The 12,235-nt window shown below is 43.5% G+C and overlaps 1 protein-coding gene across 2 annotated transcripts in view; it reads left to right on the plus strand.

Annotated features, from left to right (window-relative positions):
* The first annotated feature begins 6,230 nt into the window (after nucleotides 1–6,230).
* The window catches only part of COLQ (collagen like tail subunit of asymmetric acetylcholinesterase), a 41,071-nt gene continuing 35,066 nt past the window's right edge, over nucleotides 6,231–12,235 (plus strand). Inside the window, exon 1 of one of the 2 annotated variants that reach the window (XM_040081564.2) lies at nucleotides 6,231–6,441. In XM_040081564.2, coding sequence (XP_039937498.1) covers nucleotides 6,336–6,441 — 106 coding nt within the window. In that variant the 5' untranslated portion in view covers nucleotides 6,231–6,335. The remainder of the gene's footprint in view (nucleotides 6,442–12,235) is intronic. The other variant, XM_040081653.1, reaches the window with a different exon arrangement.

The following is a 12,235-nucleotide window of genomic DNA, read 5'->3' on the forward strand; positions in this document are numbered from 1 at the left end:
AAAGTAGGTCTTTATAAAGGAAATTCTACTGCAGCCTTAATTACAATTCCCTGATTTTGCAAAGGGTGCTGGGGAAATGCACTTGTCTAATTTGAATAGGTTCAGTGATCCTGTGTTTGGGAGATGAGAACCCTGGCATCCCAGAATGACCAGGCAACAGGCAGTGCCCAGGCATTTTCTATGGCTGCCATGCTAACTGTGTAGCTGGGCTTCAAAATTTGAACCACCGTAAAAAGAGAAATCCACTCCACCTTTAACCTGAACCAGCATCTTTTAAAATCAGCCTGAAGCTGATAATCAGCTTACAAAAACAGGGCAGTTTTCCAACATGATGTGCCTTGCCCAACAGCTATGGTGCCAGAGGACTCTTGAGTCCTGATTGCAGTAGTGTCATGGTCAGCACTTGGAGCCATCCATTTGCTTAAAACAGCATCAAAATTAAAAACTGCTATTATCTTTCTGCTATTTCTTCTTGCTGTTCTACTGTGACCTATTTCTTTACCTTTCCTCAGCTTTGTAATGTTGATTCTTCTGTCAAGCCTTTGGGTAAACCCTTGGTTGTCCTGTACTGCTGCTCCCCAAGAGGTTTTAGCAGCTCTGCTCCTCGTTTTGCATTCTGTAAGTCACAGGATCCCAAAACATTTAGTGCCCAGAGGTATCCAGGAGAGAGAAAAACAAGCCATGGGAAAATGAAGCTTCATATTATTTAAAAGACAAGGTATCTGCAACTTTTTCAGGCCCTGATTTGGCAAGGCACCTATGCATAGGCTTCATTTCAGGAGCACCTCCTTTGCTTTCACTTGCAGGCCTGCAGTTACACTCATGATTGAGTATTTTCCTGAAATTAGTGGTGCTTTGGCCACTCATCTGAAGGCACTGCAACCCTCTGTAGAGGATCCCTGTGTCTGGGGGCATTCTAGGCATGTATGCACTGGTGTTTGGATCCATGTTTGCATCTCAGTGGTGTAATGGGCTGTACTGAAGTACGAAAATCAGGAACAGGATCCTGCATTGCCAGGCATCCATGAAGCTCTCTGGAATGAAAAGCCCTCAGTTTAGCGTGAGCATAAAAATAATGATATTCATCATTTTTTTCTGGAAAAAAAAAAAAATCTCTGTTAACAGAGAAAAAAGAAGATTGTGCTTTGTGGGGTTTAATTCATTGGGCTCTTTGGCAAGCTAGATGATAAATCACTTAGATTAGGAGTTGTGGGAGCCAATTACCGCCAGATATTCCTGTGTTCTGTGCCGCCAGCAGTACGGCAGTGATCCTGGCACAGGCAGGGAGTTCTGCAGACATTTACTGATAGAAGTAAATAACGGTAGGGAATCCAAAAGAAAAGAAGATGAAAAAATTACCCTGCACACTATTTCCATCTCCTCTAGTTGCAAGTACCAAGACCAGACTGGGTTATAGCTGTGACATGTTTGTGATTCACTGTCTAAGGATGTTGAAGACAATTTATCTACTTAGATACTGGTGACTGGAGACCTCAGTTGGCCGGGACTGCGATTGTCAAGGTCATCTACTTTGTCCTGTAGGACATTTTTATATTAATCGTTCTGAGGTTTTGCATGTTAGTCCCAGATTTTCAAAACCTGGCAATCCTGGACATACATCTTTATTCTCTGCATATGTGTGAGCATGTATGATGAGTGCATCTCATCCAAGAAGCATTGCATGTTCTGCAGTTTGAAAGGTGAGGTTTCAAAGAAAAATGAAGTGAAAATGGGGGAGAAGAGTGCTTTTATAAAGATCAGCACCTGAATTATTGTTTTAAAGTTGTTCTAGTTAGTTGTGCCCTCCAACATTATAAGGCCACAAGTGGGGTGGTTTTGGTAGCTTTGATGGAAGTCACTTTGAATTATCCCATAAACTTTAATCATGTCCTTAACACTTTTGTTCTGTAGTCTCCAGAAAAAAAAGAAATGTGTGCATGGGGATTACTCATAGGAGTGGGGGGAAAAAAAAAAAAAAAAAAAAAAAGTGAAGGACTGAGCCTTTGGATTAAAGTCTAAAAGTGCAATGTTAACGTTTCAAGATGAACTTTCTAAACATGGGATGAGAGCAGGACTGCTCTGTAGACATACAGGCTCTGAAGAGCATAAAGCTAAATCAGCTTCCCTAGTCAGTTTTGCATTTCTGTGAACCATGGAGTACAGAGAAGAGAGCAGGCCAGAAGGCTTCTGTTTGTTGTGAAATGTGTAACATCCATTAAGTGGCTAATATGCAAAAAAGGGCTGCTTTTGGAAATTGCTAGTCACGGATGTCCTGCCGTCAATGTCCTCTTTCACCCCGTTCATGCAGTGGGTGGTAAACTGAAGGCTGACTAGTGCTGGCTTGCCTTTAGCTGACCACCTGCTCCTGTCCTGATATCCAGCCAGGTGACTGGCATGGCTGGAGCTGGGGGGTAAGACAGAGCGTCATCAAGTGTCAATGTGCTTGCATTTACTTCATCTCACAATCAGTGGGTCTGTTCCTATATGGGCTCCTGAATTGAATTTAAATACACCAGCAAAGAAATGGTGAAGCTTTCTACTTTCTGCTTCACCATTCACTGGCTTTCTGCACTTACTAACATTTTGCTTCAGCAGCTGCCTTTGTACTTTAGGTAACACCATTTTCCAAGGTGACATTAGCTGTGTTGTCATAGCACTAAGTGTTAGACATAACTGACTCAAGTGTGCAAAACTGAACATGTATTTTTATTGTGAAAAACAATTGTTGCTAAATAACTGTCTCACATGGAAAATGTAATTACAAAGATTCTTTTCCAGCTCCTGCTCTAATTGAATGAACAGGATTCTTCTGTACTACTTTGCAGACACAAGCTGTTATTGAATTACTGCATTAACTTGGGGTTGCTGTTTTACCTTTGCCCCACTCAGCAAAAGAGCTTTCAGACCTTGAACTAGAAAGTCTCAATTATATATTGACTATCTCAACAGGACAAGGGGGAATGGTTTTAAACTGAAAGAGGTTAGATCTAGGCTAGATGAAAGGAAGAAATTTTTTGTGGTGAGGATGGGGAGGCAGTGGAACAGTTTCCCCAAGAAATGGTGGATGCCTCTTCCCTATAAATATTCAAGTTCAGGTTGGGTGGGGCTCTGAGCAACCTGATCTAGTTGAAATATCCCTGCTTACTGCAGAGGATTGGACCAGATGACCTATCTGACCCAAATTATTCCATGACTGTCTTTGTCCTTCTAACTAGAATAGTGTTCGTGAAAGAATTTGAGATTGATGGTATTTTAACTATATTCATTTTACCTTGTCTCGTTGATGCAGTACCTGTCAACCAAAAGTGAACAGGGCTGGGAAGAAGCCTTCTTTTTAACAAGTATTCATTCATTCTTAATGAATTCATTAATTCATTAATAGAAAAAGGCTTGTAAATTATGTTTACATGGTAGTGTCATTAGCAGTCTCCTCCATGCGCTTATAAAACCTCAAGTTCGGGCTGAAAAGGTCAAGCAACAGCTCCTTGAACAGACAGACTTTCCAGGCTATTTTTTTCATTATGTGTTGGTTGGCTTTTGGCACTTCTAGTCGTGGCATCTACCACAAATAAAAAAAATAAGGGATAGCTGGAGAAATGCATTGCATGGCTGAGCAAGTTCGCGGGGCTCAGGGCCTGGAAAGCACATGTTTGTCAAGTCTCCCGTGCCAGACTCCCCCTGCTACGTGACACTTTCCCTCCTCAGGATTCTCTCTGCCATAGGCACTGCTGCCATGGGGGTGAGAAAGAAGCTGTGTGACCAGGTGTACTGCCTTGTCATCCAGCCTGGAGCAGGGAATGTCAGTCTGCTGCGCTGTCACCTGCCTGAGTCAAGTCAATAAGGCCACAGCTACTGCGCATCTTATTTCCAATGGACTTTGTTCTTCTCTTCTGAAACCATTCCCAACCTTGTCAGCAGTCTCAGCTGGTAAGGCCAACACCTCAGAATTAGAGGAAACACAACACAGGACTTGCACCCTGCCATGGCCTGGCTCTCTGCTCTGTGGTGAGAGCTCTCCACTAAAATCTAAAGAGGGAATGGAACTACATCATGAAAAATAGGTCTCTTCAAATGAATGTAAGTTCAAAAGTCTCTTTTTGAGTTTTTGTGGAAGATGGTGTGTTTTCTACAGAACAGGGTGTGCCCACAGGGCTTTCTTCCCATGCTGGCTGAGAGCCATTTCAAGTCAAACAGGCTCAGAGTGATGGAGGTGCTAGGCTGAAAGAAAGGAGAACATTGACAGAACCTCCAGTTTAATCAGGGTTCTCTGCTGCAATAAGTGGACTAAAAAGTCTCTATTTAAGAATTGACTGCAAAGTTATCTTTGTGTTTTTTATAACTCTGAACCAGCTCTGGCTTTCTGTATCACTTCTGGCTACCTCTGATACAGAATCATAGAAGGAGGGAAAAGATATTGGTCCAACTAAGACCAATAAGATCTTAGTTCTTTCTAGTATTATTGGATTAATTATTTCCCTATCAAATAGAACTTGTTTTGTACTAGAAATTTGTACCAAATTTTTGACTGCTAAAAGGCTGCAGGGGGATTTCAGCAGAATTTGAAATTATTCACTTGTTCCTTTGACTAACTATTGTGTTGGTCACATATTTTCAGAGCTGAATCTTTTAATACAATCTTGACATTTTAACTTTTGAGCAATTTTTTTTTTCCAGCCTCCATGCAGGCTTCTAACATGGGGATTTCAGCTGGACATTTATCTTTTGTGTTTAGGGCTGGTCATGATAAACTTCCCAAGAGCTATTCCTTTCCCTCGGAGATGTAGCATGCCAAGAGAACTAATGGCACTCATTTAATCCATGGTTATCTTGGTCAAAGAAGAAAGAGACCAAATTACTATCTTCACTAAGAAAAGCCAAATACTAAAAAGTAACAGACAGTGGAATAAGGTAGACTAAATTAAATTAAAGCAGAAAATATGTTATCCATAATATTGAAGTACTGGAAAGGGATTTTAGAAAACATTATGGTTATATTAAGCATGTCTTTTAGGGGTAAAAATGTATAAGGGAGATGTGATTCCTCCCATCTAGCCATTATATTTAGAAAGATTTTGTCAATACATTTGCGGTGGATTGAAAGTAACAGCCAAGACTTTTTCCAGAACTGTGGAAATATCTCACTTTGCTCTTCAGTGGAATTAATGCCCAGGGGTACATGTCACCATTTCTGTCAGCAAGAACTCTTCTCAAATGGGAAAATAAAATTAATTCTATAGTTAATCCGAAATAATTTCACACTTTTGGGGGGGGAGCTGTAAACAGTTGGCAAAGAAAACCATCTCCATCTGGGAGAGAGTAATGTTTTTCACAACAAAGGATGTACCTCTGATTTTCATGGAAACCACAGTCAGATTCCAGGCAGAGAGGAAGATTTCTCTGCTACTTATTCGGGGGCACTAATTATTATATAAAGCCCTGCATGTTGCAATAGGGCACGGAAACCCCAAACTTTTGTACAGGTGGCGAGGGCACCTGCTGCTTTTCAGAGAGTGGGAGGTTTGTTTTCTTCACATAGTGCTGTGTAGCGTGTTGACCATCGCCACCCCCAGAGCTGATAGTGTTTCATTCACCCCATCGTGGCACATGTATTGTTTCTTCCCCCTGTTGCACCCCATCAGTGAGCTCTGCAATCCTGGAATGTCTGGCACCGTCAGTGATACTGCCATTTTCACTTAAATCCAAAATAATAATGTGCTTGTCGGTTCGTGAAGCCTTTGTGGCATCTCTCACCTTGAGCTGCACCCTGTACACGAATGCAATGCTCGTTGCTGCCAGGGATAAGCAGATGTTGGGTCACTGCTCATCTGTCTCATTAAGGCAATTAGTGACCTGTAGAAGATGATCAATCAGGGATTTTATCCATCTCAACGCCTGTGTCTGGTTGCCTTTACCAAAGGATTCTGTTTACAGTCCAGTTCTTAATTTCTCCCATTCCTGCTCATCATTATTATTATCCAGAGTGCCTTTTTGCTTCTGTTAGCAAAACCAGAATCCCCCATGCCTCAGTTTTAGCAGCTAATGTCCACAATAGGGGCAACTGATCCAGCACAGGAGTTAAATATAACCGTGTCTAGTGTAAGGAGAAGATTTAATGGGAAATGGTTGGCATTCTTGCTTCCTAAAGGCACGGAGAGGGAGGGGGAAGAGAGAGAGAGAGGGAGAGAGAGAGAGAGAGACGTACACACACAGACACACACACGCATCCCATAGTGAGAGCAGAGGCAGAGAGCAGGCAAGGCAGAGAGGGAGCGGGGAGAGAGAGCCCCAAAGCAGCCCTGCGCCTCTGAGCTGGGAGCTGCCCGGGCAGAGCCAGCATGCTGCTCCTCAGCCCCCTTGGCCCGGGATCTTACCTGCTGCTTTTCTTCTGCTTTGCTTGGTCTCAGACTGCCTACGCTGACAATGTCTTCTCACTTTCAGCAGGTAAATTGCTTTAAGTCCTTACTTTTCCTTGCTTGGAGCACTCTGCACTCAGATTCTTGCACTTTCTGGTGACTGGGAACACAGCAGGGGAAAAAAAAAACAAACTCCAAATTGCAGATCTCGGCTGAGGGATTTTGCATTGCAGACCTGCTCTGCCACACGCCAGGACATTTTGTTGCTTGGTCAGTTTTGCTTTTTGCTTTATAATTTCTGGTTTTAAACCCCTCCCTTCCCTTCCCCATGAGAAATAATGGGCAACATCCTCAGCTGTTCAAAAATGCTTTTTTTCCATTGGCCTCTGTGGTGCTGCACTGATGCATGGATCTGGCCCAGTTAGTTTATTACTTGCATGTCTGCATGTTTCTTTCTATTTTGGATGAGTTTAGATAGAATACAGCAAGGGAAAGAAAATGAATCTCAATGTATATCTGCTTCTATAAATAAAGCCCTGACCTCAATGAGTGCTGCTGGAACCCGACTGGATGTTAGCAGAATAAACATCATCTGGCTCTGGCTATGACACTAACAAATACTCGGATGACTTACATAGCAAACAGGAGCCCACTGCATGGAAAATCCCTGCTAGGCAAAGACAAAACAAATTAGTTGTCAGCTGAGCCAGGACACTGGAAATCCCTCTTAATAGATTTTACAGTTTCAGCATCAAGACTTTCCTTCAGTCACGTTCTGTGCGAAGGAAGGGGAAAGCCGACGAGAGCTCTGACTCCATCTTTGAGGAACTTTCACCAATTTATGGCAAATTCCTGTTTCCCACCTTCTGTCTGTTATTCTGTATCAATACAGATGCTTCTAACTAATGTCCTGTGTTCCTTCAGTGTCAGATTTGAGATGGTTCAACTGGGGCTGGTAGGTCAGGGCCTGCTGTACCTCTAGATCCTCCCCATGGCTTTCACAGTGATCAAAGGGGTGCGTATTTTAAGTCTGTACATAAAATCAACCCTAGACATGGACTTAAAGACACACAGCCTTTCTTCCTCCCAAATCCCTCTGCTGTACCCATGGAGCCAGGTGGTTTACATTCAAGCTCTCTAAGTTGCTAAAAAGCCTTTAAGTTTGTTACCATTTCTTTTCAATTGGGATGTGCTTTTTCCATTATGTTGAGGTTAGTTAGCGTTGAGGTTCAGGAATCACCAGGATTTATTTTCCCTGTTACATTCCAAATTGTTTTACAATAAACTCAGACCTCAAAATTTGTTTTGAAGAACTTTATGTTTCTTTGACATTTGTGGATGCCCCACAAGCAAACAAGAATGCGATGTTTCCATTGCCTTCTCCTGTGGCACACACTTGTATGTCTGCAGAAGACATTTGAGCTGTCCTGTTAAGAAATAACAGTTCAACAATAACCTGTCCCTAAGAAGAGGGAAGACTTGTCATCTCTGCTGAAACCATAGTAGAAGAGGCAAACATGAAGGAAAATGCCAGAGCCTGCTCTATGTAGCGGAGCATTTTCCACAGGGCAGTCCTGGGCGCTTGTCCACAAAGACCCCGTTGGGTGGATCCCCACCACTCAGCGGCTTTGCTCCGTGGCAAAGTCCCACGCTCTGTTCTTCCGGCCAAGACACTGAAAATCACCTTTATATCCAGCAAGCTCTTAGTGAGACTCCTGCCATGTATTTATTGTCAATGTTTGCTTGATAATATGTGGAAAAAGTAGCAAATCTCGGCCAAAGATTGTCATAATCCCACAGCTAGAGGGCTGGATTAAGAGACATGCCTGTTTGTCATTATTACTTGGTAATCAGGGCTATTTGGTATTAAAAATTACATAATAAGGGCTTCCTTTAGTCCTTTGGTTACATCTGCATTTTAAGAAACTTCTAAGAAAAAAAGCAGTAAGTTCTGATTTTTCTGGTAGAAATCTGACAGTGGGCACAGAAGATGAATTAATTACATTTACACTGAAGGTGAATTAATTCCACTTACATTCTTATTTATTTTAGTGATTTCTCAAGTGTTCTCTAACTGTCAGCTGAGTCAATTATTTGTATTTGGCACCAGGTTGCAATTTCACATTTAAAGAATGAATTTCAGCAGTATACTTTCAAATTCCGAAACCAATCCCATTTAGCAGAAAGGATGTTCTTAAGAAATCACTTGTCTTTCCTGTAGTTGGAAAAAAAACTTTTGGGTATCTTCCAGGTATGTCTGAAAACTTCTGCCCCAAAAGTACTTTTATTTCTGTCCTCACACATCTTTGTATAGCAACAGGTCACAAATAAAAAGGCTTACAGGTAACAAAACAGTAACTGGAAAGCAAAGGGGAAACAGCCTGTAGGGTGAAAAAGTGTTCATACAATAGTTGGGGAAAGAAGAATAATCTGGATCTTTGTTTTCTGCCAATTCCACCTTAGAGTCCCATCAGCCTCAAGCAACAGTGTATCCTTGTTTCTAGAAGTATTTTGAGTGTCATGTCAGCTCCAAAGGGTTGAGTCTCGTGGTGCTGAAGCATCATTTCTGGAGAAAATGTTCCAGGCAATAGTAGTATAACATATTATGACAGCATGTGGCTGTGGTTCCACATGGCAGTGAAGACCCCCAGGATGAGTAGCTCAGCCCCTGGAGACAGCAGGTTATTTTCAGGGTAACCTGTCACATCCCACCCTTACACCACTTGTGTTTGTGGTGTCATTTACATCAGTTTTTCAGAGCTCTGCCGTACTGAGGCTCCTGGACTGCTGCACTCACATGATGAAGGCATGAGTTCTGTAGTCATTTTTAGCAGGGCTACATGAACCAGTCTGCACCTTGTAAGAACCAGCCTGAAGGAAGCCACCTTCCAAATTCAGGTGGTAGAAAGACTCTCTTCCTCTCCTTCTCATTCCTTCTCCTCCCCTTTACTGCTCATCCAGGCCTGAGGTTTCACAGAGACATGGGACAATATTTAAATTACTAGGAGCATCCAAAGAAAAAGAACTGCATCTCAGTGCCCCTTCTGGCCTTTTATGCATGCCACAAGTGCATCCCTTGATTTAATTGACTCCTGCAGTCAACACTGATTCAGAGACCTTTCGAAACAGTAGGGTGGATCAGTTTAAAAGAACTCAACTGGATATCAGAGCACTATTGGCAGTATTCCTCACACTGTCTTTGCCTTTGCCCTATTATTTCCCTGAAGAAAAGGGACATTTTATCTCACTGGGCATTAGGTTGGTCCTCTTTGAGTCAGCAAGGCATAATATTTGCAACCAGACCTCATGTGGCAGAGCTGCAGAAAAGAGTTTGGTTTATTTGTGGACTGGCACTTTTGGGCTGTGGTGCTGGGTGAGGTGGGCTGGGAAGAGAAGCTGTGTGGGGAGACAGCTGTGGCTGGGCAGCACACACAGGGGACCTTGGCAGCCACTGTGGTGCTGTGCTGTGGGGAAAGGGCACTGTGCACTTGCGAGAGAAACAGCAGGAGAGGAAGGACACACAAACAAGGGTGATTTCTGACATTGAGGGAGTTGGGATCAGGGCTGTCTTTCTATAAAAGCAATATCTGACCCCATCATCAGGGTTTGGTTTTCTTTTCCCTGCAGGAACCCTAACTATGGTCATAATGGACAGCAAAGATGTCAGGTGGATGTATTTTGTTTCTAAAGAGAGTAACTGTAAATATTTATTTATGCAAAATCACAAGAGAATGACTTATCAGGAGAAAGAAGGTTGCAGAAGGAATTTAAAACAAGATGAAAAATAGAAGCTTGAAGACTCTCAAAAGGCAGCAGCCAGAGCCTGTTGGGAAAATAGCCCAAAGGGTGACTAGCAAGCAGAGGTATCAGACCAGGGAAGCAAGGCTGGCTCTGCTCTGTAAAGCCAGCCTGGGCCCAGGAGGTGCTGAGCAACCTGGTACCACTGGTCAGTGGGTTTCTCATGGGACGAACACAAGCAGGAAAGCTGTGGTTAGATTAAAATTCTTGATGGAAGTGAGCCCCTGGCAAAGGCTACAGCTTCATTAGAAGAAGGAAAGCAAAGCATCATTGGCCATGAGAGGGCAGTCACCTAGCTGTGGAGCTGAGTAGCCAAAGGTCTTGGGGCAGGACACTTGGGAGTTTTTGTCTTGTTTGTGATTCACAGGAGCCTGAAAGCGACCCACAATATTCTTTCACAAGATTCTCTGTTCAGCTTCAGAGAAGAAAATAACCTTGGGATCGGCTGTTTTAACTTGATAGCCCAAATGGGTAGCTGGAAAGACAAGCCAAAAGAAGGAAGGTGTGTGGCTACCCTTCTAAGCTAATGAAGAAGACAATTTCTGAGCAGCCTCTGGGAAAAGGCTTGGACTGGTAGCAAATTAACAGCTGAGTATGGTGTGGTTACTGTTGCTTCAAGTAAATGGGTCTTTAAATAAGCAGAGGTTTAAAAAACCACCTGATTTGACTATCTGTATTTTCTCCCCTGGTAGATACAACCTGTGAAAATCCCAAACTAGGTGTCCTGCTCAGGTCAATGTAGATGATACTCAGGAAAGAAATCACCTTAGGACTCACAGACCTTCCCTGGTGGTGTGTGCCGCAACACCTGTGCTGAGTGAGGTGAGAGCAGAGCAGCCCCTCTGGTGCACAGCCTGTCCATGACCCCGTGCCTGTATCCACCCTCTCATCAGCAAGGGCAAAGGGAGCGCTCACGTCATCCACAGTAGCCAAGATCCCCAGAAATGCTCTGAAATTCACAGTAAACCAGTGAGTAGGAGCCCACTTGATCCTGTGGGTAAGGGACAAGGAAAGGACATCAGAGGCAGTTCAGGAGGTTGGGCATTTGCCTTGCAGCAGTAAACGAAAATCAGAAAAGGACATAGCCTCTAGTGAGGAGGCTGGAACCTGTTTGCAGCAAAGCTCCTTGAGTACAGCCCTGGTCTTGCATGCAGGAGGAGGAAGAGGCTTCTGACGTGTTTGTGGCATTACGGGTTGACAAGGTGCTTGTCTTGCCAAGAAAGTTTCAGTGATAATGCAGTTGAAGGCAAAAGGTTTCCGTGAAATGCTGTTGAAGTTGAAGATCAAGACATTCACTTGTTGGGTTGTGAAGAAGTCCTCCAGCTGCCAGGGACAGAGGTCAGTACAGGAGCTGAGGCAGTGCTTGCTTGGCTTTCCAGCAAAGGAAGCAGTAACTGATCTGGAGGTTTTTCTATAACCTCTGAATGCTTCCGACAGGCAACATTTCCCAAATGGGAACCTCAGCTGAAAGTGATCTGCAGCTGACGTGGAGATCCAGCTGGTCCAAGCTTGTCCATGCTGTGCCAGTGCCATGAACGAGGATAGCACTCTCTGTAGCGCGCCGGTGGATAGTGGATTTTTGTTATGAGCAGGCTGAAAGGCGGAGGCATAAATTCCTGCACAGCAAAGCAAACTGTTTCAAAATCAGGTGTTTTCACTGAAAGGGTGGAAGCTCCACCAACAAGCAATCCAAAGTGCTGCAAATTCTGCTAATTGTGCCTAGTCCCCATGTAGATGTGGACAGATGGTGCTCGTAGACTTCTGCCTGTAATAGAGACAGTTCATTTGTGGGTATGTCAGTATCACCAAACCCCTGCACAGGAGGGGAGCAGTCTGTGACTTCACATTTCAGCCTCCTTGTGTTTGACAATCTGTTTCCTATCAGACACTGAAGCTTCCCATGGGTGGCACAGAAGCACCAGCAGTGTGACTGCAGCAAAAGAAACTGCTAATCTTAGTTAAAACCATAGAAAAGCATCAGTGGTTTTTAGACAGGAGGACATTTGTTGTCGCAATAGACCCTGTATCCCTGCAGTCACTAACTCCTGGTTCTAGGATGATGCGTGCCTGCAGAATCAGCTGTG

The sequence above is a fragment of the Hirundo rustica genome, chromosome 1 (genome assembly GCF_015227805.2).
Source record: "Hirundo rustica isolate bHirRus1 chromosome 1, bHirRus1.pri.v3, whole genome shotgun sequence".
NCBI lineage: Eukaryota > Metazoa > Chordata > Aves > Passeriformes > Hirundinidae > Hirundo > Hirundo rustica.